Here is a 27,812-nt window from a genome sequence, read left to right as displayed (position 1 = left end):
TAAATAAAATCTAATGAAGAAAAAGTTTTATTTGCACATGACATTCAGGTACTAACAGGTCTGTTGTGGGTGTTCTATTCTGGATTCAGGCTACAGTTTATGTGTCCGTTCATAACATTTGGTCCATCCAATCAGAACTCAATGTCCCAGCCAGACTCTTCATCAGGTGGCGGCTCGTCTGTGTCCTCAGAGAAACAGTCGAAATTACTTGTGTCCAAAGGCCCATCCACCTGCAGCAAACAAACAGTATATGTTTATTACTTTCCCAAACTCATTTTCTCTGTACCAAAAGCAACATACAGCAAAGAAATGTATTCACTCAAGACAGCAACACTTGTCTAGTAATATCTCAGATCAAAGTAGGATTATGTCTGGGATAGTTAATTTTCAAATAAATACAGTCCATGAAATTATTAATGTGTAATTGGCTGAAGAATCTCTCTTACATTTGGTATAAATGGAGGAGTCAAGGTTCCTTCACGAACACCATCCCAGTTAAACCCCTCAAACCATCTGCAAGAGACATCAAAACCAGCACAGACCCATTATCATGACTAAGTCTTAAAATAAATGCAGTATTGTGCAAATGTAGCGAAAATGTCAGAGCATGTCCTCTATACTTGTGTTTCTGGATGTCCTTCACGCCGTTCTTCTGGTTGCCGAGTCGCTCGGATGGATTGTCCCTGTCAGAATAAACACACATGCAAACATGACACACTTAAAGGCTGTTTTTCAAAATCTAGTAAGGAGTGCTAATCTCGTCAACAACATAATAAGGCCGTTCCATTTAAACACATTTCAAGGGTTGGGCCAGTAGGGGGCACTCATGCAACGTAAGCAATGCCGTACAAATGACATTACAGCGAAAGCAAACCACAACTATCCAATCAATTCCCCATGGACAAAATCAAGCCCCACCCTACATTTTTTTCTTGTTCGAGAAGCTTTTACTCGGATATACGTCATAAAATAGGAAAGAAAAGAATATCGCATCTTCCGTTTCATGCCGTAGTTACGTTGTCGTAGTATTCGTATAACAAAATAATATAGGAATAATGTTATTTCAGGAGCTCAGTTTTTCCAAGACAAAATAATTGAATTTAATTGTCTAAATTATCCTATAAAATGTTTTAATATAATATATAATTTTAGACTAAAATTAATGCCATTGCAGTCAGTGTAAAATTGACTAAAATTACTGACATCTTCCATGTCAAACTTACATGGCTGCTGGATTTTTCGACAGAAAAAAAAAAAAGATTATGTCTCTGTTAACATTAACGCTTCTAGTGAGCAGTGCACAAAGAGAGTATAGATATAGTGCCAAACAAAATATTTGTTATAGGGCAATAAATGCTGTATAGTTAAGCACCTCCCTTGGCTTTTAAACACAGGCTTTTTGAATAAATGTGCTCACTCCATCTCTGTACCTGCACAGTCTCTTGATTAAGTTCGCAGCACTCTTGGTGATTTTCTTGGGAAACTCCACCATATCGATTCCTCGAAGAATAATGTTATAAGTCTTCATGGGATCTGACCCTGAGAAAGGTGGGCTTGGATGGAAAGAGGAAAATGGTGTTGAATGTTAATAATTAGTAGAGGCAGAGTGTGAATTTCACTTCCTGGGATTCTGGGAACAGAAAACTTGAAACTGGTTAATAATGTCATTAGTAAATCGCCAACCTTCCACTCAGCAGCTCAAAGATGAGGATTCCAAGAGACCAGTAGTCGGCCGACACGTCATGACCTTTATTTAGGATGATCTCAGGGGCCACGTACTCTGGAGTTCCACAAAATGTCCACGTCTTCATCCCCAAGCCAACTTTTTTAGCAAAACCAAAGTCTGTCTAAAAAACAATGACTATTCTTTGCTTTTTGAATCTTTTGTTTGGTAAATGTACACAAATTTAGGAACACTTGACTGAATTTATGTTTCTCGTCTGATAAGAAATCTAAGGATATAATGCTTAAAATTAGCTTTGTAGACTAATATAATGTGTGCCTATAAATACATTTATTTACAAAGTAAAAATTTTATTTAAAAACTTTTCTTTTTAAATGGATAATAAATGTAGCAGAAACACATGTACAGCAATTTAATTAACAGAGTTCAAACATAGAACCTTCTGGTTACAGCCTTCAGATTTGGTTCGGTGTTATTGTTAAAGTGCTCACATTATGCTTTTTGGGATATTACCTTTCATGTAGTGTGTAATATCACTACATGTCACAATCACAACCAACTGGAACATCTGACCAATTAGAGCAGAGTAGACCAAACACAACAGACTGGGCCATCTGACCAATCAGAGCAGAGTAGACCAATCACAACAGACTGAACCATCTGACCAATCAGAGCAGAGTAGACCAATCACAACAGACTGGACCATCTGAACAATCAGAGCAGAGTAGACCAATCACAACAGATTGGACCATCTGAACAATCAGAGCAGAGTAGACCAACAGGCTGGACCGTCTGACCAATCAGAGTAGACCAATCACAACAGACTTGGTTGTCTGACCAATCAGAGCAGAGCAGACCAATCAGAGCAGACCAGACCAGACCAATCACAACAGACTAGGCCATCTGACCAATCAGAGCAGAGTAGACCAATCACAACAGACTGAGCCGTCTGACCAATCAGAGCAGAGTAGACCAATCACAACAGACTGGACGATCTGACCAATCAGAGCAGAGTAGACCAATCACAATAGACTGGGCCATCTGACCAATCAGAGCAGAGTAGACCAATCACAACAGACTGAGCCATCTGACCAATCAGAGCAAAGTAGACCAATCACAACAGACTGGACGATCTGACCAATCAGAGCAGAGTAGACCAATCACAACAGACTGGGCCATCTGACCAATAAGAGCAGGCTCTGGGAAAGGAGGGGTTTGAAGAGACCAAATCCTTTATCAAACCGTTCCAGACACTGTGAGAAAAGAGCTGATGCTGCGATTGGTTATGAGAATATTAAAGTGTTTTTTGACCTTGGATTAATGTAAACACTGTAGGAGACACCCCAAACAAAACTAGGAACCTTTAAAATAGCATAATAGGGGCACCTTAACAAAAACTCAAACTATTATAAACCATTTATGTTAATTAAAACAAAGCTGAATTTCAAAATATGAATACATACTCTAATATTAAATACATAATACTAAAATAACACTGCTTTTTTTTTTACCAGCTTGGCATATCCACGGTGGTCCAATATGATGTTCTCAGGCTTCAGGTCTCTGTAGATGATGCCTCGGCAGTGGAGAAAAGCGAGAGCTTCCACCACACATCCAGTGTAGAAGCGTGTGGTGCTGTCATCAAACATCCCCCTGAAACAGTCCCAGAACTCCCAGTCAGTTACTCAACCCATTCAGATGAGCATAACAAAACACTGAGAGGGTTCTTGATACCTGTCTCTGAGCAGAGTCCACAGCTCGCCACCCAAACACGCTTCCAATAGCATGTACAAGAATTTAGAATCTCTGAATGTCCGATACAGTCTGAAGCATAAAACCAGTATGGGCTTATTATCGCATGCTTTTCATAAAAAATATAACGTAATGAATCAATACTTTAAGAGAAGACTTAAAGAGAAAATCCTTAAAATGTAGTCATGAGTTTAAAGCTACAATATGTAAAAAAAATTCGCCGCTAGGGGTCGCTAACCTCTTACGATAACAAAGGCGTATGTTGATGACGCATAAGCGGAATTATGGAACTTGCAGTCATGCCGAAGGATCTAATGTTTATGGATGAGTGAATACATTGGTGTTTTTAACATGATTGTGGTATGAAGCAGATCGCGATTGCTAATGAGAGACAGATATCAGCGCCACACGCGAGTCCCACAGATATAAAGGAATAAGGACATTTCATTCTTCCGAACTACACGCAAGTGCTGAATTAAACTGCATTTGAGTGTGTTGAAAGTTATGTTATTCTGTGTGTTAGTTTATCTGTATGAGACTAGCAGTAAGCTAGATCAACATTAGAATAACATACTGATCATATTCTAACATTTCATCATGTTGAGCTATATAACATTGATTAGTTTGATGTACATTTGCGCGTCTCTGTCAAGTGGAAGTTTGTCACGGACGCGGAGCTCTCGGCATCTCGAAAACGCCACGCTGACATTGATCCTCGTTTTAGTTCTCCTTTTGTCCCAAAGTCTGCTTGCCATGGTCCATAATGTTTGAACAAAACAACAACAGCGTGAGCGTGCCGCTAGACGTAACGCAGTTGTCCACATCTGTCGCCATGGTTACTATGGCAGTACGAGCGGAAACCAGGTATAACGCGGATATTATGGGATTATATTATGTAATTGACAGGCGACAAGTGGGACAGGGCGACAGGGATGAGCCATTATTTAAAATTGGAATTTCTCTGAAATTAAAAAATCTTTGGGAACTTTTGGGATATTGTAAATGCACAACTGCAGGAAATATATCACACTGCGCAAGTGATTTTTGAATCTTTTATTACAAAAATCTTACATATTGCAGCTTTAATTCTACATAACTCATTAAAATGTAATGCATTACAGTTAAATCAATCAAATCATGTGATTAAGTGATCACGGGGACTCTGACCTGACAGTGAAAGGACTGTGGGCTTCCATCATGATGCGTCTCTCAGAGAGGATGTGACCCTGTTGACTCATGTCCAGGATGTGACGCTTTTTCAGGACCTTCATGGCAAAGGAGCGACTGTGATCGTTCTTCAGCTGCACCTGTAAAGAGTCGATTTAAACATACTCTCATTCCTGAAGTAACATCTAAATGCTACTTTCATGATGTGAAACCTATCGTACCAGCTGTACCCGACTGAATCCACCCACCCCCAGCGTACGGATCACACTGATGTCACTGAGAGACATCTGAGAGAAGAACACGGCTTCTGCCTCTAACCTACGAGAAATATCAGTTATTCTCATTACCCAGAATGCTTCTCATTTCTGAACAATGAATGTGAAGGAGCTCATCGCGTGCTTACTTGGCCTTCACCTCTTCGCTCTCGTACATTTTATTGCTCATATTGTCCAGTCCACCGATTAGCTGCTTGAAAGACCTGTTAAAATGTAGAGTTTTATAAGCAGTCAGTACATGTGACAAGATGGAGAAATTATGTTATTAGTTTACTAACTGTTCTGATACTGTGATTGCACAGGTTCTCATTTTGACTGATGATGGTTGTGATACTGATTAGTGAATATGATAGTTATGATTTTAAGAGATTCATTTCAATGGTAATGATTTAGATGGCTATGATTTTGATTGATTGTGATATTGATTGTAATGTCATGATTTTTAGTAAATATGATGATTGGGATTCTGATTGAGATATTTATTGTGATAGTTATGATTTTGATACATTGGGATGGTTTGTTTTTGAGTAGATTCTGATTTTGACTAATTAGGGGTGTGATACTGATTGTGATGGTTATGATTCTGATTAAATGTGATGATAGTGATTCTGATAATTATTGTTTGAATCACAGAGCTGCCAACTCTCACTCATTCACCGTGAGACTCACTTTGACACGTTTCACACGCTCTCACGCCACACATCCATTTTCTCACGCACAGAAAAATCGCGAAGCAAAGAGGACACGGAGACCGACAGACTAGACAGAGCAGGTTACTTATGATATAAAAAAAATCTCAGCTCTCAGATTCTATCAATTTTATTACGAAATTCAAACAATAAATACTGTTTTGACGCTTGTAAATGTGACGTGACAGATCCTTAGCGGCACGTGAACCGATCATCTCTAGCTAATAGTAAATAAACACGAACACTGTTGAAAGATACTGCAGTGCAACTTACCGAAATGTATTTTCCTCATACATGATATTGATCAATCAATGTTTTTTTCATCCGCGGAAAGGGGTCAATAAAACAGCTGGAGAACAATTCACATAACATTTACCTCAGGAAAGCCATTTAATGACTATAATATAGGCTAGCACGTTAGTTGGCTATAGAGAGTATTTTGCTAAATATGTGTAGGCCTACTATATTACAAATGTATTATATTTTTACTTGACATATTTTATTTTACTTTTACTAAAGTTGTATAATAAAAAAACACATATTTGCTACCAGCTGATAGGGCTCCATTAGGTGAGTTTGTTTTTTCTTGAGAAAGAAACCTAATACCTAAGTACCTAATATTTATCCAAATGAGTCAATATTAAATCAAATCACAAGAATTTAACTGAATTGAAATTTGTGTCAAGCAATAACTAAAAAAAACGTAGCTTACCAGAAATTGTACCATGTAAACATTGTAACATGTTGTCACTAAACCTAATAAAATTCAGTTTAGTTACTAAAATGTTTTGACAATCACAATACACTTATGACAATAACTTTTGAGTAAATGTGATTATTTTGATTGAGATGGTTGTGATATTGATTTGAAGGTTATGATTTTGATTGTGATGGTTGTGATATTGATTGTAATATTAATGATTTTGAATGATTGAGAAATTATGATGTTATGCTGCTTTTTAATGGTGACTGTGACTGTTCTGCAAGCTGCTCACTCTCTGTCCACAACAAGACATGTCACATCTCCAACAGCGGTTACATTTGCTGAACGCACATCTTCCCTGGGAAGAGAAATGAAGAATGCAAAAGGTTATTCTTAAACTTAACCACAACGGTTAGAATGAGAATTATAACCTTAAAGCCTTAAAGTTCCTCACTGACCCTTTGAGAGCCTGTTCTCCAAACCAATCCCCTCTAGACAGTGTGGACAGGAACACTGGCTCCTCATTGGCTGATTTCTGCTGGGTGACCCTCACCTGTGGGCCAGAACAGCCACAAAATTCATAATAAATCCAGCAGAAAACCTCAGAAAGGCTCTTTACTCACCTGCCCCTCACTGATGATGAAGAATGTGTCTCCAGTGGCACCCTGACGAATGATGTAGTCACCATCACTGTAGTGAGTCTAAAGAGTAAAGAGAGAGGGAGAACAAAACAAGATGGTCACATAAATCAATTTGGAATTGTTTTCAGAATTAATGTGCAGAGATCAAAACACCTCACCTCTTCCAGAACATCTGCTACTTTACTCAGCACATCTTCAGTGAGAGTCTTGAAGGAGGGCACGCTGACAACACAATTCAGTTGATAGTATTACTAGTACCAATCTCAAACACTGTCAAAAAATCAAATGTTGAATTTGATTTAATGCAAAATTGTGTTACCTCCTCAAGAACTCCATGTAGTTTGAATGCTTGAGAAGGCCAGTTCTCATCATGATGGTTTGAAAACCCTGTCGGTCTATGGCCCATAGTTTGATATCAGTCAGGGCTGAGAGGAAAGAAGATGACAATGGTGAGGAAGGAGGAAATTATTCAATATTTTATTTCTAATGAAGGCTTTACATGCAAATAATTGCCGCTACTAGATTCCAAATTCCAGATCATTTAGTTTCCTAAACTGTCCTTTCAAGTAAAGTCAAAAAGCCTCCAAAAATAATAAATAAAATGTATAATTTACTTTATTATTACTGCATTTAATCATGGAATTCATGGAATCTATGACTTTTCTAACAACATTTAAAACAGATTAGCTGTGATTCTCTGCTTCAGAATCCATAAACAAGGACATGTGCAAATAAAACTCTGGCCACAATCTCTTCACCTAAACACTTTTGTTCTGTACTTCATCTCAACATGACTGACAGCTGCTGCATTGAGAGCTCTTCACGTCCCACTCAATGTAATTACTCGGCCAGCCCACCCCACACAAACACTTTCACCTACTGTTAACATTCCTCTCTAAACTCTCAAGTCAATTTCATGTAGAATGTTTGTAGACATTTAGAGACATTTTATTAACACCTGCAAAACCAATAAATACATTCCTGATAAATACAACACCATCATTATAGGTTATTTGATGGCATAATTGTATGAATGAATATCCTACCTGCTTTATCTTCCAAGGTTATTCTTCCATGATGTGCAGAATAGCTTTCTACCCCATTAATTGTACTATTTTTTACTGTATGCAATAAGTACATTGTGTAAAGTATGCAAATTATTAGTATGCACAGGTACTTGGATGACAAAAAATTGCTGGATACAACAGTGCACACTGCACAATACTGTATCCCACCATGCAATGCTTTCAACCTGACCTTCCACTTCCAGTATGAGAAATGAACTGTTGAGATTTTTAACATTTCCTTCAAATTTCCAAGGCTTTAATTAAATATCATTGGATTCATGAGATGATTACTGGATGCCACTCACTGATTAAAACAATCAAAAGTGAAAAGTTGGTAAAGAAAAATTACATTTACACACAAACCGACCACCAACCGCAACTTGCAGACACCCATTTACATTTTTAGCTCAACTGTCACGGAATAGAATGCACAGGATTGTAGGATATCAAAGGCAGCGATGGATACATCAAAAAACGATCGGATGAAGGTATCTCGGGAGACACAATCATTGGATTCGGACATGCCTTGTTGCTTTCCAAGCTCTGTATGCTCCCTGCATTGGCAGCATTTTACAGCTTTCGGACGCAGCCGAGATTAGGAAACACTTTTTTCCCCATGATAAACCACTTAAATGACTCAATCTGGCATGTATTCAAAAGATTACAGTGACTGCTGATCAACTTTGGTGAAAGTGAAGTAAAGTCCTTTAGACTTTAAGAAGCTGAAGACATTTCATAAAGACCTTCACATCGTTCTATTTTGCCGCTGTCTAATGCACAACAGTAATTGTCAGTTAGTGATGACAGATGTACCTTGAAAATGGATCGAACCAAACACATTCACAAAAATGGCAAGAAAAATGAGAAAGCTCAGAAATGCTGATGGCGTGAGAGCAGACAATGAGCTTTAAGAAATTGTAAAGCTATTCATTTAGCTGACCCTGAACACCAGACCTCATCTACCATCAACACAAAAGAGAGACGTGACAATATGCAACTATGACGTCTGACATTGCATGCTGTCTGAAATGTTCAAACGTTGCTAAATCAATGCATACAACGTTTCACATTCTATCTTAAACACTACTGTATGTAGTATGCATTATATACTCCACATTATGTTGTATGCATTGATTTGGTCATGAACATGTCTAAAGTTGAGAAACATGGTTCTTAATATTATTATCTAATTAAATGAACACTATGTATATTTTTTGTTCAAAATTTTAATAATTAGCCAATAAAGATGATTAGCCAATCATCAATCCTCCCAAATTTTTTGGTCTTACTCTGATTCCTTTTGGTAAGCCCATTATAAGCGTTTATATTTTAGACCTATCAGGGGAAATTGTGTACATACGTCACTCGCCTGTGCATATGTCGTCATATCTTTAAATATTGAAAAGTTGCTCTGGTTACTTTGACGCATGTGGGAGTGGCAGAGGTTAGTTGACATGAAACACGCAAAATCTCAATCCTACATAGTGTAAATCCATCTTAAATTGTACTAATTTGTGGGCTGCATTGAGAAAGAAAGCAAATTTGTAGTACTATTTGTTCCAATCCTGCAAATCTGGTCCGGGTTCACAGGCGAGATTGTTACAGGGAGATCTCTGCATGAACAGGGACAGCCAAAGGCCCCATTTTAATTGCATTTTTATTATTGTGATTAAATAGACACCACCTGAGTCAACTCATTTCACCCCAATCCATCACACTAAACCGATGTGTCATAAAAAGGGCAAAGTATAAGGTGAGGGTATAATAGAAAAACCATATGGCCAAACATCCCAGCAATTACACACTGACAATTCCTCCATGTTCACTCCGCAGGAAAGAGCCGTTTATAGGGATGAACTCAATCTCAGAAGCCAAGGCAGACGGTCGATAGCCCAAAGCCCTGACAGATGAACAGGAATTCAGACTCAAGACTACAAACTGTGCATTCGTGATCTTATTAGTTCAGGTTTGTACATTTTGTGTTTGTCAGAATTAGAGAGACAAAGGTATGTTACATCCTATTCCCAATTTCATTTAATAATTTCATTTAATTATTTTGTTCATATTAATAATACATTGATCCACTTGCTCTATTGTTATTTGACTATGTATTATATTTAATATTATATTACTATAGCATTAATTATTCTTTGACACATCCTGTTTCTTTTTGGTAAACTGGCTGATTGTTACTTTCTCTGAAATTTAATTTAATTTAATATATATATTTTTATTAATAATACTTATTTAATCCATCCACCCATTTTACTACATATTACATTTATTATCTTGTTACTATTAACATTTCTATATTTTAATTAATTATTGTGTGATAGAATGATCCATCCTGTTCCAATTTAATTTTAAATTTAACTTAACTTTGAACTAAAATAAATTAAGTTAAATTAAACTAAACTAAATAAAAGTAATTAATTTTTTTTTAAATTATTCTTATCTACTACATTTGCTCTGTTGTTTACTCTATTACTTTTTATTATTTTATAGCCTATTACTTTTATTACTTTATCTTTTGTTTGACTTTTTTCATTATACGCCAAGCTGCAAACATGTTAGCATTAGTAAATGTAGTTGGCTAATAAAGCAAACCAAATTAAAACTCAACTGAATCGAAAGACATAAACATTAAACATTCAATGCCCTTCAGTACCCGGTGGAACAAATATTTAGTTCTGAAATACCGTTTATATACGGTCTATGTGAAATACACAGGAGGAGTGAACCTCACCCGTGACGGTGGCCGTGCGCGTGCAGTTGTAGAGTATCGCGAGCTCGCCGAACACCTTCCCCGGCTCGATGGTGCACAGCTTCTGCCCTCCTTTAGTAACCTCCACCAACCCCTCTGCACAGAACACACACAAACAAAACCAACAACCTTGAGTCTGTGAACGAGATCAACGTGCGTAGGAGAACCGTTAAAACACTTTCAAATAGCAAGGATGCATTAAACTGATGAAAAGGGAAGTTCTATTCAAATAAATGGTGATCTTTTGAGATCTCTATTCATCAAAGAATTCTGGAAATAAATGTATCATGGTTTCCACAAAAATATTACACAACATATAAAGAAACGTTTCTTGAGCAGCGAATCAGCACATTAGAATGATTTCTGAAGGATCACGTGACACTGAAGACTGGAGTAATGATGCTGAAAACCACAGGAATAAATTACATTTGAAAACATTAAAATAGAGATAAAAAAAGCTACTTTAAAAAAAATATATGTGAAATATTATTACAATTTAATCAAATGAATGCAGTCTTGGTGAGCGCAAGAGACTTCTTTCAAAATCATTTAAATCTTTCCAACCCCAAACTTTTGAAAGGCGGTGTGTGTAAAAGAGCTGCAATTCTTCAAATATTCCCGTTTACAAGTCGTTCAAAATGCAGCAGCTAGATTCCTGAAGGGATGTAAAAAATTTGATCATGTTACACCCCTTCTGAGATCTCTACATTGGTTACCTGTTCAGGGGCCGGTTTCACAAAGCTATTTTAGACCGGTCTATAGTGTTAGACAAGTCTAAAATTTGCTCATAGACTAGTCTAATGCAAGTTAGACTGTTTCACAAAAATAAAGACTGACTTAATTTAGACCAAAAAAATTAGACACCTTAGGTCTAAGACTCTGTTACCTTGGCAACCAGCTGTAACAATCAGTTACATTACAAACAGCCAAAAGAAAAGGGAAAATGGCTCATATTTTAAATATTTCTTTTTGTTACTACATTCTCCGCTAAATTTCCCAAGTAAAATGTCCTTGTAACTGTTATACTCCTCCAACAAACACATATTTTCTGCTGGGGTAAACTGCACCGAGCGGTTGAATGCGCTTACTCGATCCGCCATGTTTTTTGTTTTGAAAAGCGTCTTATTTTACCCAGAATGCATTGCAGTGTAGTCCTACTTAAGATAGTCAGAGTCTTAAGTGCTTTGTGCAACGGTCTGATTTAGATGTCTATCTGAAGTCTGACTATCTACTATATCTAAGCCATAGTCAAAGTCTATCTTTGTGAAACCGGCCCCAGTATAGAATTGAATATAAAATTCTATTACTTGTCTACAAATCTTTAAATAATCTTGCACCATCTTATCTGACGGACTTACTTCACCCGTACACTCCTAAGCGAGGACTTAGAGCGGGAAACAAATTCCTCCTTCACATTCCCAGAACCCGCTTGAAAAAAAAAGGGGAAATAGAGCCTTTGAAGTGTCTGGCCCCACTCTGTGGAATAATCTCCCGACCCAAATTAAAATGGCTTCCACTTTATCTGAGTTTAAAGTTGCTCTCAAAACTCATCTGCTTGTCTTGGCTTTTAACAAGTAATTTATCCTGTTTTTATTGTTTTTGAGTGATTATTGATTGTTTCTTTCTTGTGTATCTATATTGTAATTATTGTACAGCACTTTGGTCGGCCGGTGGCCGGTAGTAAATGTGCTTTAGAAATAAACGGAACTTGAACTTGAACTTGAATGTTCCAAAGAAAAAGTGCTTGTTTTGAATGACATGAGGTTGAGGAAATGATTTGTTGGAATTTTTTTTTTTTTTTTTTTTTTGCCTGACCTATTCCTTTAACAGTCAGTGCAAAGCCGTGGAATAATAGGACCCATCATGTGAAGTGTTTTCTTTGCACAGAGGATCACTGTCAAAAACACATGATGAACAGCAGCAATTTCAACTGCCCACTTCACAGAGCCAAGCATAAAAACAAAAACACTTAGTGTTTTTAGTACAGTTTTACATGTACTGTTTCTCAAAATAGTTTTAATAGCACATGCGATAATTTCTTAAAGGGGACATATCATGCTAAATCCACTTTTTTAGCCCTTAAATACATTTTGTTGTATATTTTTAGTGTTTAGAAGTGTAGAAAATTTGAAATTAGTCTCTTCAGGTGTTTCGTTGATATCTTTATATTCTGTTTTGGCCTTATTTTTCAACCTGTTCCGATTTTTCTATTCTCTATGACGTTTTGTGAACAATTACGTCACAGTATTTGCAGCGGAACTGCCAAATAAGGACATCGACTACCGGCTCAACACTTAGAGCAATCCGCCATTTTTATTTCTCGCTACGATTTTGTAGTCCAAGCTCAAAGATGCAGAACTAGAGGGTAAGTCAGAATGTTCGGTTGTTGGATGTAGTAACCCACACGCTTCATTACACCGTCTCCCAGCATCAGAACCTCTTCGAAGTGCCTGGTTGAGTTGAAATGTACCCATAAAGTAATTTTTGTGTGCGCGAACGCGAAGCACTTCAAGGATAACTACTTCAGCAACAACAGGGTTTTTCCTGCATTGAACTTGTTTTAGCGCCGCCAAAGCGATTTTTTTGTCCCGCCAAAGTCTTATTTGATCGGTGAGTAATGTAGATTAACTGCTGCGCTTGTGACAGGGCGCATGTTTAACTGAAAAAAACGAGCAGAGAGAGAGACCCGGTCGCGCGCGTGCTCTCTCTTTCTCTTCCGAGCCAGGCGAAAGTGTAAACAAGACTTCACCGTCTCCAAACTAGGCGCTGTCTTGCTCTCTCTCCCTCGCACATATTAATCAAAATAAATCGACACGGTGGTAAAAGGTCGGAAGACCAAAGTTTCATGTGGAGCATTCGGAGATATTTTTTTCCTGAATTACCGTGTGAACTGTGCTAAATAAGTTGCCTTATCTTTTCTGAAAAGCGTTCCGGGCATTAAGCTGACATAAAACAACACTTTAATAAAACGAAAAAACTATCCAATGATGAAATGTTTTCTGTGTTGACACAAATCTTGGATGTCCAAAAGTTTCTGTGCCGCTAGATAATCGTATCTCTGCTATCAAACTACAAAAATGTCCGAACGGGGTGGAGTTGTCACCTCTACAACCTGGAGAGGGGGCGGGGTATGACGTGTCTCATTTGCATTTAAGAAGACCGCACCAAAACGAGTTGCTCTCAGACGCACATCAGAAAAGGGGTAGAAAAGGGGCCTGTGGAGCTATAATAATGAGGAATTCAGACCCAAGCATTGCAGTTCCGCTTTATATAGACTACAAATGTATGATTTATATGTAAAAAGGAACGATTTAAAAGCATGATATGTCTCCTTTAAAACAAATCTTGTAGATTTGAGGAAGATGCTCCTCACCTTCCAGGACATAGACGGTAGAGCCGTCGTCGCCCTCCTGGATGACGCAGCTGCCCTGTGCCAGAGTTGTGGGATTCATGCAATCCATGATGGTGAGGATCTGGCTGGCCTCCAGATGCTTCATGAAATCATTCTCCAGCAGAGCCCTCTGGATCAACTCCCGAGACCTGGGATGAGCACAGGGTGACCCCAAGAGCCATATTATGCTCTTGGGGTCTACTAGAATAGGCTTTCATGCTTGAATGTTCAAAAAACATTATTTTTCAAGGAGGGAGAAACCTACATAAACCTACCAACATCAGTTGCCATGATTTTTGAATGACTTATCGCGAGAGGGAAAAATGACTTTTTTGGTCGTATAACATCGGTTAATGGAAACGCTGTCATTTCGCAATAGCTTTTTTATCAAAATTTAGAAAATATCCCAAAAGTAAAAAATAATAATAAAAATCACAAATCTGTAATGGAAATGTGTATACAGACATTCATAAATCCTCTCCCGTGGCCTCATGGGATAGTAAAGTGTCCATTGAATACGTACTCTGGTACTTTTTGCCAAAAAAAAATGTACTGTATGTATTCCGGACATACTACTCTGCTGACGTACTGTTTTTCGCATACTTTTTGGACACAGAATGGGCAAACGCTAACAATGCCATCAGTTTTGCCTTATCAATTCAATAGATTGGGGTGGGAAATACAACGTCTCTTGGACATGGCAACAACACACTACTAACGCAAGTCAACCAGGCCTTCTCCATTTTAGCGTATGCCATGGGCGAGAATTTAGTCTGGCTATCACCAGAACAAGCTCAATCTTTTAAGATTGAACATTAGTCTGCTCTGTATTTTCTACTGCACAAGAGGCGTGATCAACGGGCATAGTTCAAATGTGACCCTGGACCACAAAACCAGTCACATGGAGCAATTTTATGAAATTGAGATTTATACATCACATGAAAGCTGAATAAATAAGCTTTCAATTGATGTATAGTTTGTTAGGATAGGACAATATTTGGCTGATATACAACTATCTGAAAATCTGGAATCTGAGGGTACAAAAAAAAATCGAAACATTGAGAAAATGGCCTTTAAAGTTGTCCATTTATATTCGCGATTATGCTGCATTCACTCACAAAAATAAATGTTTTATATATTTACGGTCGAAAATTTACAAAATATCTTCATGGAACATGATCTTTACTTAATATCCTAATGATTTTTGGCATAAAAGAAAAATCTATAATTTTGACCCATACAATGTATTGTTGGCTATTGCCACAAATATAACCGTGCGACATGTGACTGGTTTTGTGATCCAGGGTCACAAATGACTCTGTACGCAATTGGATAGTCCTTCAACCAATCAGACCAACGATCCGGGTGACGTACTTTGCAGAGCGACGCGAATGTGTAACAAACGTGTTGATCAGCGGTTTGCAGAGGCAGCGATGGAATCGAGCGATTTTTGCAGGCTGTGCAAAAAAAACATGAACGTTAGTGGTATTTACACCCACTCGAGCGATTTGTTTGCTAAAAAGAAGCCAATGAGCATTGTCGAGAGGTTAAAAGGAATTGGACAGAGCCGTAACGGCTCTGGAATTGGATTGGATTAAACCCGCCAATAGAGCGCCAGGTGGATAAGCCAGTTTGTGATTGGTTGCCGCAAATTTGTAAAGGAAGCAGCAGAGATAAATGTACAGGTTTACCCAGTCTAGCGAGACTTATGAGCAATACTGTGACGTCCTCGTTCCTGGAGAAAACCTCAAGACTAGAGTTCAGAAACAGTGCACACTGATATAGAGAATAACTCCCTTTGGAGGGACTTTGTGCTTTGTAACTTTCTAGACCTTTTTAATGCCCAAACAGCAACATTACACACTAAAGAAAGTTGTAAATGTAAAAAAGCATAATAGATCCTCTTTTATGAGCTGCAGGGTGTTTTTCTGGTGTGTGCAGGCTCTAACTCACTCCTCGCTCTTGCTGTAGTTGGTTAGGGTGACGTGGGTGAGTTGATTTGGATCCAGCGCCGTGGGTTCGGCTGATATGGCCTGACGTTTAGTGCGCTGGGGCTCATCTGGGGACGCTGCTCCAATACCAATAAAATAAAATAAAGTGCAACAATAAATAAAATGCAGCATGTGTCCATGTAGTTAATCACAGTCTTCCCAGCTCACCTGTGATTTCTGTGGCCCCAGAGGGGTTGTGTGTGACAGGGGCGGCGCGGAGGCGGAGACGGTCCAGCTCGCCCTGTAGCTGTCTGATGAGGTCATCTTTAGTGTCCAGCTCCAGCTCTAGCTCATCAATAAGAGTGTCACGTTGCCGCAGCTCCTCGATCTTGGTCTGCAGGGCAAACTGGAGATCACGGAGGGTTCCCATCACCCCGGGAAACTGTCACCGCTGGAGGATAATGCATCTTTAAATGCAATGAAATCCAATAAAGAATTCAGTCAAACACACCATAAAAAGCTAAACTACTGTGTTTGCAATGCATGCTTCTGATACTTTATTGATACCAGAAAGAAATTACGGTGTTATAGCAGCTGGGATCATGAGGACAGGGTTATGAATAAACTATACCGCAAAATAAAGTTTTTCTGAGTATTTGTTTTTTCTGTATACATTTTTAAATCAATATACATTTATTGAGAAGCAAAATGACTTAAGATATTAAGTATTGTTTTCTGATTTGTGTGTGTGTGTGTGTGTGTGCTTAAAAAAGTAAGAAAATATCTGCCAACATCTGAAAACATATCTTGTTTTCCCTTTTAACTATGTTTATTTTTCTGACCCTATTGGCAGATAATTGACCTTGTTTTAAGCATAAACCCACTTAATTGAGATACATTTATCAGAAAACATGATATTAAAAATCTTGAGTCATTTTGCTTCTCAAGTAAATCTTGATTTAAGAAGATATTTGAACTGGAAAACAAGACAAACATGCTGAAGAAGAAAACCTTTTTTTTTTTCTTCTTCTTCAGTCTAAACAGAAATGGAAAACCCTATAAAACAGGAGTCAGTAAATACAGCACAGTTCATACGTCCATTTGTAAATGCTTTCTGATTAAATAGAGTTTTTATCCTCATTACAAATTATATTATCAAAGTAACAATTCAAGTGTAAATTTAACATGCATTTCGTAATCTCTTAGTATTTGGTCTTAAACATTTATTATAGGCCTATATGCCGTTACACTTCTTAGTTTGATATTTTCAAAATCCTAAGACTTTATTTTCAGTTTTAAATAAGTCTTTAAATCCCAGATTTTCAATAAAAAAGTAATTTAAAAATAAAATAATTAAATATGAACAACTACACAGAGAAAGATATAGAGATGAAATGCCAAAACTTTCTTTTTTACAGTGTCCTTGTTACTGCAGTAATAACAGTGAATTATGCATAAATAAAAGCAACGACAAAACAAAACCCTATTCCTAACTCTAATGTTGCATGAATATTTAATTAGTAGCCTACTTAAATGTATAGTTACACTGTAACAATGTTATATCTGAATATATTTCATTTACATAATTTCTTTTCAATATTCAAGCATAACGGTAGATACAATAGTAACAGCAAAACAACTGACAAAATTAGAAAGGCTTATTTTTTATTATCATTATTATGGTCCTTGTAAAAAATCACTTTACTGTTTACAATATCAGTGTCATCATAACAAAAAGGAAACATGGAAAATAATATTTAGCACTCATTTTTAGGATTTGAGATTTTTCATAAAAGGACAAAGTTTACGCTTTAACTACAGCATGCAATAAAAGAGGTTCCGTTGTGTCTGACTTACCTACGATAAAGAAGCACGGAGGACTGAACAGATCCAGCGCAAGAGAAGGTTACAGCGAGAGAATCGACTGTGTCTCAAGACCTAGTGAGCTGCCTTACCTAACCACACTACCTAGACAGCATTGTTTTGGACATCATCGACGCGTCCACCCCAGCTAACGACCATTTCTGTAGCATAACATTTGTGATGGAAGTGTGAAGATGCTCTAGGTCTGTTACTGACTGAATAAATGTAGGTTTGATTCATTTGAACTGACCTGAGGACTGTTGTTGAGGTAAAATTTAATATGCTACTATTAATATGTTTTCAGTAGAGTGACAGTTGCTCGGCTAAGTAGATTTTTCACTAATGAGCTACTTATTTATGTTGACGGCATTTATGTTGTTGGTTATTTCAAGGGGAAATACAAAATGATAATAGCTATAATATTGCAATAATTTACAATTTAAATGTAGCCATTTCACACATTTATATAAATAATAACTTATCTTCACTTAATTAATTATTTTTACTACTTTTTCCAAATGTAGGCAATTGTATGTAGACGTTTTGTCCCAGACGCAGACTTTCAATTTAAAATATAAAAATCATCTTAAAAAAATATGAATTACACGTGATAATATAAACAAAGAGTACAATAATCAGTAAAAAAATATATTAAATATACATTTTAAAAAACATATTGATATGACTGTGATGTAAATCAAAATTTGTCGAATGTGATTTTATGAAATTAAGGTAACGTTTAATCAAAACTTGACGAAAATGCCGCTTTCAATCTAAACGCCAACAAAACATGTCAAGATGGCGACTTGCATGAGTGAAAACGGTTCAGAAAGAAAACTTGAATTGTATCCTTTTATTGTCGTTTCTAAATGTCCAAAACATTCATTGTTAAACTTTTCTTATGTATCGCAGGATTTATTCCGACTTATTCAGCTCTTACCTGCTTGCACGTATGATCAGACACCACGTGCAACAGCAGCCAAATAACACAGTAGAGCTGTGCTTAAGAAATATTTCCAGGTCCTGATTTCTTTAACTCTACAAAACATCAGCTTTTTAAAGGTCCCTTTCCCGTCTGAGAGAGAGGCAGTTATTGCCCTGCAGTCTTTATCTCCTGATCCTGAGCCCAGGAAAGGAGGAATCAGTAAAAATCTGGACGTTTCAGGACAAACACTGTCTGTGTGAGTAATACCAGTCCTTTTATATAAATTGTCTCTGGTAATACCCAATCAACGATCACCTAAAAACCTATCATTCAAAATAGTTGTCCTAATTTACATTTAGGTCGACATTTCCCACACGGACCCAGTTACCTAGTCTTTTTTATTTAAAGCACCAGCCTTTCTATTTGTGATAGATATAATATTAAGATCTATATATCTGTGGTTGTTGAAATACACTGAAAATATTACACAAAATGAATTGTGTTCATGCCTTTATAGGAGATGGACTGCAGATGAAGCCCGTATTCTTCGTGTTTCTGTAAGCTCGTTTTTGGACCACTTGTCTCTAGTGATGGAAACCATGGATGCATTTGGACCTCCTGTTTCACAGTGACACTCATTATGGAAATATGAGACATATGGATGCGGATGCTGTTTTTGCACCATGTAATGAGGATAAAACATCTGCTCCCATGTGTTCAGTATGGACTGCGAGGACTCAAATAGCACAATTAATGTGCTTTTGCTCTGTCTGAGAGATGCGACTCATCATAATGTCTTAAGAAAATGTTTTGTGTTAAAGTTTTGCGATGCAACAGAAGCCAAAACTGTTTTGTCATTTGAATAAAGATTTATTATTGGAGCACTGTTGAGAAAACAATACTGAGAGATGATTTAAGTATTCAAGGAAAGGTCATTGTTTTATAAAAGAGGGACAGATGTTGATTTCCATTGGCAGACATCACTAGGAGTTTTCAAACAATCATCTACAATACTGGTCGATCGAAATAAAGACGTTAAAAAGAAAATCACATGGTTTCATAGAACTGTTTTCTGCTTTCCTTCACATTTTGTGACTTTATTGACCTACATGAATCATACCCATAATTTGGTCAATGAGATGAGCCCGTTAGAAATGCATGAACGTTGAAATGTAAACCAAGTAATTAAACAGCATGAGATCGAGACATGTTTGCAGGAGACAGGAATTAATCATTAATTTGTTACATTCATACACTATAGCTGGGGAAACGCATTCAGTCAAGTGAAAGAAACATGTTACATGGTTAAAATGATTGCACTTAATACTTTGTGAGCTCCCAGATCCCCCAAAATGTTCATTCGACACCACCACCAAGCCATTCAGCCCTCCTATCCTGAAGAAGGTATCATGTATGCGAGTGTCTTTAGGCACAAACCTTTCTTTATTTCTATCTGGCCTTGGCAGATGATAAACTCTTAAATCATGCTGAAGATTTAGATATCATGACATGTTGGGCTGTTTATGCAGTGTAGATTTAGTTAAATAATCAATTTAGGTTAACATTAAAGAATTTGGCAATAAAAAAAAAAAGGAATTATAAGGAAGTGTGACAGCTTCTACATCCTACAAAAAAAAGGCACGGACAGACATACAAGCAGGAGATGAGTCTAAAAGACTATATTCTGCATGGATGAAAGAATACACTATAGAAGAAAGAAAACAATGCAAAAAGAAAAAAAAAAATCACTTGTAAATAATAGAATAGATTTCTCATAGAAATAATATCCTTAAATGTAGTTATATTAAAACTGATACTGTGGCAGGGAGCTTCTTTAATTCCTAACAGTTCTTTACATACAAGTTTGGAAAAAAAAAAGTGTTTTCTTCTGAATGCTTTGCACTATCGGGATCGGTCCGCCCCGCGCTGTCTCTGGTCCTCTCTTCTCCTTGCGTCCCATCTCAGCAGCTGCAGCTGTCACCAGAGGACACGGGTCTGTCATCTCTCAGTTTAATCTGGTCTGGGAAGTCGTACGTCTCCACCTCGGACTCCTGTGACGTGAACAGCTGTTAGTATCAGAGTTGAGGTGCTGTTATTGGACACGTCAAACGGTGCGTACCTGTTTGAGGGCGTTGCGAGCGATCGTTTGGAAAGCTTGGTCCACGTTGATGGCCTCTTTTGCGCTGGTCTCAAAGTATGGGATATTGCTTTTGCTCTGACACCACGCCTGGGCTCGTTTCGTTGTCACCTGCACAAGACGGTCAATTGGTCAATTAATACAGTAAATTGATATATGACAACAGTGCCAGCCCACTTTTCAGCGGTGTTGGTCCCAGTGTTGGTTCATTTCTCCCATGGGGATTTCAAAACAGTCTTTGTTAAAGCGTTACATGCCATGAACCAAGCCAATCACATAGAGCTGGTAAGTCCCGCCCCTTCCGCTAACCCCACTGGACCTCTAGGTTGAAAAATCGTCAATGCAAGTGAATGGGAGAAAATAATTATTTTCTGGTCCCGTTTGAATTTTGCCATGAATGTGAACATATGTTGTCTGTGAATTTTTTATATAATTTTTCGTGTAAAGAATGCTACAATTTAGCTGGTAGAAGTTTGATACAGTTAGACTTTGTGTGAGAGCACTTTGTGGACTACAACTCTTCACTGCTTTCGACGCGAATCTGAAGAAAGAACAGCCCATTTGGTTTGAATGGTGACATTTGGGTACAAAACACACAGGCATCTCGATCTGTCTCCATATATTATCGCAGCATTAGCGCCGTGATTTGAAAAGTGGAGGGAAATGTGTTATAAGGGTGATGTCACATAGGCGACATGTAGTCTTTCTCGTTATGTCTTTTCCACAACTGCTAGCCAAAGAATCATACCATATACTGTCAAACTCGTAACATGAAACAAACATTATATAAAAAATTCACATACAACATATGTTCACATTCATGGCACAATTCAAACGGGATCAGAAAATAATTATTTTCTCCCATTCACTTGCATTGACGATTTTTCAACCTAGAGGTCCACTTGGGGTTTTACGGATGGGCGGGACTTACCAGCTCTATATGAGGTGAATCACAACATTACAAACTTTGATTTGAAATCAAAAAGTATTTGAAAATCAGACGAGAATACAAAGACGGTGTACTTAACGGCTTTACTGAGGGAAAGAACTACAATCCCATGAAGCATCGCAAACAGCATAATCGAATTAAAAATTAAGTATAAAACTACTCATTTAAAATGTTGATGTATTTGCAACATATTTTAAGTTTATAGACAAATTTGCATATATTCAAATTAAGTATATTGAGAGCATAGGAAGACTGACTCGATTACGTCATTTGCAGTGCTTCATGGGAGTGGGCGGAGCTTCTTTACCCTCCCTGATTGGTGGAATTTTCAGTACAGCATCATAGGTAATGTAGCTTTCCATCACAAATTCTGCTGTTAAACAAGATTATTGTAAAACTAAGTTGAAATAATTCAGACTGACAGCTTCAGCAGAAGTAAATACTAGTGATTAACATCTCATAGCTCACAGTAAAGCTGTCTTTATAAGTTATGGTTAAAAATCGATTTTTCTATGGAGAAAACGAATTTTTACTTCCGGAATCCGAATGATATTATGGTAATAATTACTATAATAATACTATTATGGTTAACAAACATTTTCATTAGTTGAAACGAAATAAAATATAAATAAACGTATTTATTTTATTTCAGATAATTAGCAAGACAACATCTCTCATTTTCATTTCGTTTAACATTATGTACTAAAATAATTAACAGACTGAAATAAAATTGATAAAAAAAATACATTTAAAAAAGCAAAATCGAATAAAAAGGTCAAAAACAATAACTACAACTTTAAGATGAAAATGGAAAAACAAACATAATAGTATCTAAATGATACTTCAATAACACTATCCATTTTATAAAACCAGTTTGGAAAAGTTGTGAATTAAACTTTTTTAATGGTTTTGAAAGATGTCTCTGACCAAAAATATGAGGCAGCACAACTGTTTTCAACATTGATAATACTAATTGTAAATGTTTTCTGAGCAGCAAATCAACATATTCGAATGATTTCTGAAGAATCATGTGACACTGAAGACTGGAGTAATGATGCTAAAAATTCAGCTTTGATCACAGGGATAAATTACATTTTAAAATACTGTATATTCAAATAAAAACAATTATTTCTAATTGTAATAATATTTCTTTTTATTCCTGTATTTTTGATCAAATTACGGCAGCTTTGGTGAGCAGAGGAAACTTCTTTCAAAGACATTAAAAAATCTTAATTATTCCAAATTTGTAAAAACAACGCAAGAAAATTGTGTTTAGATGATTTTGAAATCATCTGGTGGTTTTCTTTTCAGATTTTGATGTCAAATATGATTGAATGGAGACAGACCTGTCTGTTCTCCAAGTCGATTTTGTTGCCGAGCACTACAAAGGGGAAGTTCTCCGGGTCTCGTGGGCTGGCCTGAATGAGGAACTCGTCCCTCCAGCTGTCCAGGGTTTTGAAGGTGTTGGGCGCTGTGACGTCGTACACCAGCACGCAGCAGTCCGCTCCACGGTAAAAAGCCACACCCAACGACTGGAAGCGCTCCTGTCCTGCCGTGTCCCAGATCTGAAACGGCCATGAGAATATTACAGGGCAGAATATAATGAGAATTTTATTTTGAAACAAAACAAAAGTAAGTCAAAATACCAGTCTCGGCAAGTATTCCCGTAAACACAGTCAGTTATGTCTAAAGTGAACGTAAAGAGTTGAAAAAGAAATCGGATGTGTATTATTATATTGGATCCGTGCATTAGGTCTTAAAGTAACAGCATCGTATAAATGCCTGTGCCCGGTTGCATAAAGCACTTGAAGTTTTTCTCTTAAGTACAAGACTTAAGGCGTGATTTCCCCTCAGATAAGGGAATAACTTAAGGATGTTGCATATAATCCTGCATAAAAATAATAAAGGTAAGGGAAACCGTTAAGTGTTTCACGACAGCGACCCAGGTTTTGCCGTTATAAAATTCGATTGCTGCCATGGACAAGTTATTTGTTAATGCAGAGAGCGGTGCGTTTCACAGAAAACAGCATAACACAAAAATGAAAACCAAATATGAAAGAGAAGGGCCAGACGAAACGAAACTCAAATTGATAATTTACTCAAATATTGAAAATTCTGTCATCATACTCACCCTCATGTCAGTCCAAAACCCACAAGACTTTCATTCATCTTTACACACAAATATAGACATTTTTAATATTCACTCATCATTTCTGTCGATTTATTGAAAGACATAAAAGAAATCCATATGATTTAGGCTGATTCGGTAAGCTCAAACGTGCGCGCAAGTGCAAGAACCAATGCGGTAAGACAAATCTTGCTCCATGCTTAATCTTTCCTCAAAGTAGTGAGAACGACAGACAATCTGCATTAAAGGAGACATATCATGCATTTAAATCGTTCATTTTTACATATAACTCATACATTTGTAGTCTATATAAAGCGGAACTGCAATGCTTGGGTCTGAATTCCTCATTATTATAGCTCCACAGGCCCCTTTTCTAATGTGCATCTGAGAGCAACTCGTTTTGGTGCGGTCTCTTTAAATACAATTGAGACACTTCATACCCCGCCCCCTCTCCAGGTTGCAGAGGTTCAACTCCACCCCGTTCGACCATTTTTGTAGTTTGATAGCAGAGATACGATTATCTAGCGGCACAGAAACTTTTTATTCACACGTTATTAACAAAATGTCAACAACGGAAGACTTGTCCAGCCAGCCTTTCATGTTCGAGCCAGAGTCGGAGCCGGAGCGAGATGAAAATGAAGACGACGAACCTGCAGAACAACGTCTTCATATGGATGTATCGCAATGGTGTGTTACTGTATTTACACATGAAACTTTGGTCTTCCGACCTTTTACCGCCGTCTCGATTTATTTTGATTAATATGTGCGAGGGAGAGAGAGCAAGACAGCGTCTAGTTTGGAGACAGTGTCTTGTTTACATTTTCGCCTGGCTCGGAAGAGAGAGAGAGAGTGCGTGCGCGCGACCGGGTCTCTCTCTCTCTGCTCGTTCTTTCAGTTAAACATGCGCCCTGTCACAAGCGCAGCAGTTTATCTACATTAGACGGTGTAATGAAGCGCGTGGGTTACTACATCCAACAACCGAACATTTTAACTTACCCTCTCGTAACTTCTGCATTTTTTAGCTTGGACTACAAAATTGCAGCGAGAAATAAAAATGGCGGATTGCTCGAAGTGTTGGGCTGGAAGTCAATGTCCTTATTTGGCAGTTCCGCTGCAAATACTGTGACATAATAGTTCACAAAACGTCATAGATAACAGAAAAATCGGAAGAGGTTGAAAAATAAGGCCAAAACAGAATATAAAGATATCAACGAAGCACCTGAAGAGACTAATTTCAAATTTTCTACACTTCTAAACACTAAAAATATACAACAAAATGTATTTAAGGGCTAAAAAAGTGGATTTAGCATGATATGTCCCCTTTAATAGACACAGTTTTAGGTAATAGTGGTCCACAATTGATTAGCAGAAGTCTTTCAGTAAGATGGTAATAATGTGAGTTAGCCAGTTAGCAGGAGACCTACACAATATAAAACTCAAAACTAGCCTAAGTATTTTGAACACCATCTTTCAAGAGCAAGCGGTTTGCGAATCCTGCATTGAACTCTGAGATTTGAGAAGCAGTCGTCAGTAAAATAAAGCGAACACAGCAAAAGTTTAGGATTATGCTGCTGTGATATCGTGGTAAAGATGAATTTTAACCACTGATTCTTCTCATGCTCATCCTTGGGCAGTGAAAAAAACTGGCTTTACCTTCACATTGTAGAGCACAGTGTCTTCTCAACATGATGCTATCCAGCATCCACAGGAATCAGCTGCAGGTTTGAGGTTCAAGTTTTCCCTGGTGTCTGCGTGCGCAATAAGTGGGCAGGCAATATGCTAATGTTTTTCGTCTTGACGTCACAGCGAAACGGCTTACGAATTAATTTCATTGACCCAGAGTTGACTCTTACTTTTGAAAGACAATAACTTTATATACGGTGCACTTTCAGATTTAAAACATTGCAGGATGTTTTCATTCACTTAGAGCTGTTACACACTACATGAAAGGTCATTTTCAAAAATCCATAATAGGGACACTTTGAATCACTATATATATATATATATATATATATATATATATATATATATATATATATATATATATATATATATATGAGGTCCACTTACAATGTTAGTCAAGCCTTTTTACACCAAAAATACTTCATATAATATAATTATACTATAAAGTATTATATTAGCCTACATTTATTTATTTTTCCTGTAAAAAGTCTTCTTGACTATTGTACATGGACCTCTGGTAATAAAACAAAACATAATTATATATAAATAAAATGTGCTAAACCAAAATGTAACATTTAAAGAGTCATACCTGCATTGTCACCAGCCTGTCATCCACCATCACCTCCTTGGTAAGAAAATCTGCACCGATAGTGGCTTTATACTGATTGCTGAACTTCTTATTGACATATTGGTTCATCAGAGAGGTCTTCCCAACACTGTTGGACATAAGTAGAAGAGCAATTATTGTATAATCTAAAAGTTTATGTCTCAAAACCTAATTAGATAACATTGTCAGGCATGATTGTTTCAGAAGACCATCACTTACCCAGAATCCCCAAGAATGATCACCTTCAGGAGCACCTTTTTACGAGAAGCCATCCTTGTGGACTAAATTGTGCCTGAATAGTAAAATAAAAAGAATAACTGTACAACTCAATTTAATATGTAATTAAGTCTTTCAGTATGCAACGTCTATGCAAATGACATGCAGTGGCTGTGATTGCCAAACACACACATGTTGAAAAGGGAAGGTTGCAAGATGTCAAGTCATGTGCCTAAGTGTTAAATCTGCCACACTGCTTGTAATATATAAGCCGTGGAATGTTTTTCATTTATTGACATTAAAAATATGCTTGGTGCCAAAATAATTTTGATGCTTGGAGCAAACGTCAATATTAGCTTTCAATCCATGCTAAGCAGCTGCAAATGTCCTGTAAAATATTAAAATGTCAGTATTGAAGTTTACAAGACATTTCTGATTTAGATTAACCTAACGAAATAATCCAAAGCCCGCCCAATGTTTTTCAATAATCAATTTAGCATCTCAGATTTGTGCTAAAGCTATGAAGAGCTAATAAAAGCTAGTAAACATCCCGTAAATTTAACATATTTACACATTCTATCTGTATAAATAAGCACGTTTGTTTTTTTTCAATTAAAATGTTTAAATCTCAGATTAAAAATATTTTAGAGCTTTTCAGTAAAAGACAGTTTCAATATTTTTCACTTGTCACTTCTGCTGTGTTAGCGTAGACGGCTAGCATGCTAGCGTGACAAAAACTCACTTTCTGAGGAGAAATCCCACCTTCGGTGCAACAATCTTCAGCTGTCATACAACACAAACAAGCAAACACGACACCTCCACCGTCTCTGATGACTCTGGACACACTCTTTGGGTCGTGTTGCGTGTTTTTGTATGGTTGTCACGGACAGTTCAGCACATCCGTGTGTAGTAATGAGCAGCAAACGCTCCCTCCCTTTGACTCAGCTCAATACCCAACACTCATGTTTATGTCTGTATGTCTGCGAGCATAACCACTGAGAATAAAATGCAGACGTGTATTATGCATATCTGTGATGTTTATGTCTGCTATCTATCTATCTATCTATCTATCATCAAGAAACATTTATTATCATCATCAATGTTGACAACAGTTGTGCTGCTTAATATTTTAGTGCAGATAGATCTATCTTCTATCTAATTTATTTTAAAATATATTCATTTTAAATTGTAATATTATTGATCAAATATATGCAGCCTTGTTGGGCACAAGATAATACTT

The 27,812-nt window shown here is 37.1% G+C and overlaps 3 protein-coding genes across 8 annotated transcripts; 1 reads left to right on the top strand and 2 right to left on the bottom strand.

The window, feature by feature from the left end:
• Positions 1-12: 12 nt before the first annotated feature.
• On the bottom strand, positions 13-18,973 carry LOC307152611 (cGMP-dependent protein kinase 1-like). Of its 5 annotated transcripts, none has more exons than XM_079861404.1 (20): positions 18,868-18,973; positions 16,293-16,531; positions 16,087-16,201; positions 14,116-14,282; positions 10,725-10,838; positions 7,231-7,336; positions 7,070-7,133; positions 6,894-6,971; positions 6,729-6,823; positions 6,563-6,628; positions 5,007-5,081; positions 4,825-4,921; positions 4,604-4,743; positions 3,419-3,508; positions 3,196-3,337; positions 1,684-1,847; positions 1,431-1,553; positions 621-683; positions 447-513; positions 13-230 (listed from the first exon to the last, which is right to left on the bottom strand). In XM_079861404.1, the coding sequence occupies exons 2-20, from the start codon at positions 16,492-16,494 to the stop codon at positions 132-134; spliced, it is 2,067 nt and encodes a 688-aa protein (XP_079717530.1). In that variant the 5' UTR covers positions 16,495-16,531; positions 18,868-18,973; the 3' UTR covers positions 13-131. The 5 variants fall into 5 exon arrangements, with proteins under 5 accessions (XP_079717530.1, XP_079717531.1, XP_079717532.1 ...); XM_079861405.1 differs by having other exon boundaries at positions 16,293-16,515; XM_079861406.1 differs by lacking the exon at positions 18,868-18,973 and adding an exon at positions 17,922-18,194.
• lage3 (L antigen family member 3) lies at positions 18,691-20,444 on the top strand. The gene is made up of 3 exons (XM_079861411.1): positions 18,691-18,772; positions 18,980-19,108; positions 19,370-20,444. The coding sequence occupies exons 1-3, from the start codon at positions 18,726-18,728 to the stop codon at positions 19,482-19,484; spliced, it is 291 nt and encodes a 96-aa protein (XP_079717537.1). The 5' UTR covers positions 18,691-18,725; the 3' UTR covers positions 19,485-20,444.
• LOC307152612 (ras-related protein rab7) lies at positions 20,295-27,543 on the bottom strand. 2 transcript variants are annotated; one of them, XM_079861409.1, is made up of 6 exons: positions 27,315-27,543; positions 26,576-26,648; positions 26,339-26,465; positions 23,285-23,503; positions 20,972-21,100; positions 20,295-20,903 (listed from the first exon to the last, which is right to left on the bottom strand). In XM_079861409.1, the coding sequence occupies exons 2-6, from the start codon at positions 26,626-26,628 to the stop codon at positions 20,814-20,816; spliced, it is 618 nt and encodes a 205-aa protein (XP_079717535.1). In that variant the 5' UTR covers positions 26,629-26,648; positions 27,315-27,543; the 3' UTR covers positions 20,295-20,813. The 2 variants fall into 2 exon arrangements, with proteins under 2 accessions (XP_079717535.1, XP_079717536.1); XM_079861410.1 differs by having other exon boundaries at positions 27,335-27,543.
• Between the last annotated feature and the right edge of the window lie 269 nt (positions 27,544-27,812).

Source organism: Squalius cephalus (assembly GCF_949319135.1).
Source record: "Squalius cephalus genome assembly, chromosome: 24".
In the NCBI taxonomy this organism is placed as follows: domain Eukaryota; kingdom Metazoa; phylum Chordata; class Actinopteri; order Cypriniformes; family Leuciscidae; genus Squalius; species Squalius cephalus.
Note: the sequence above shows the minus strand (reverse complement) of the source record. Positions and strands in the feature narration are given on the sequence as shown.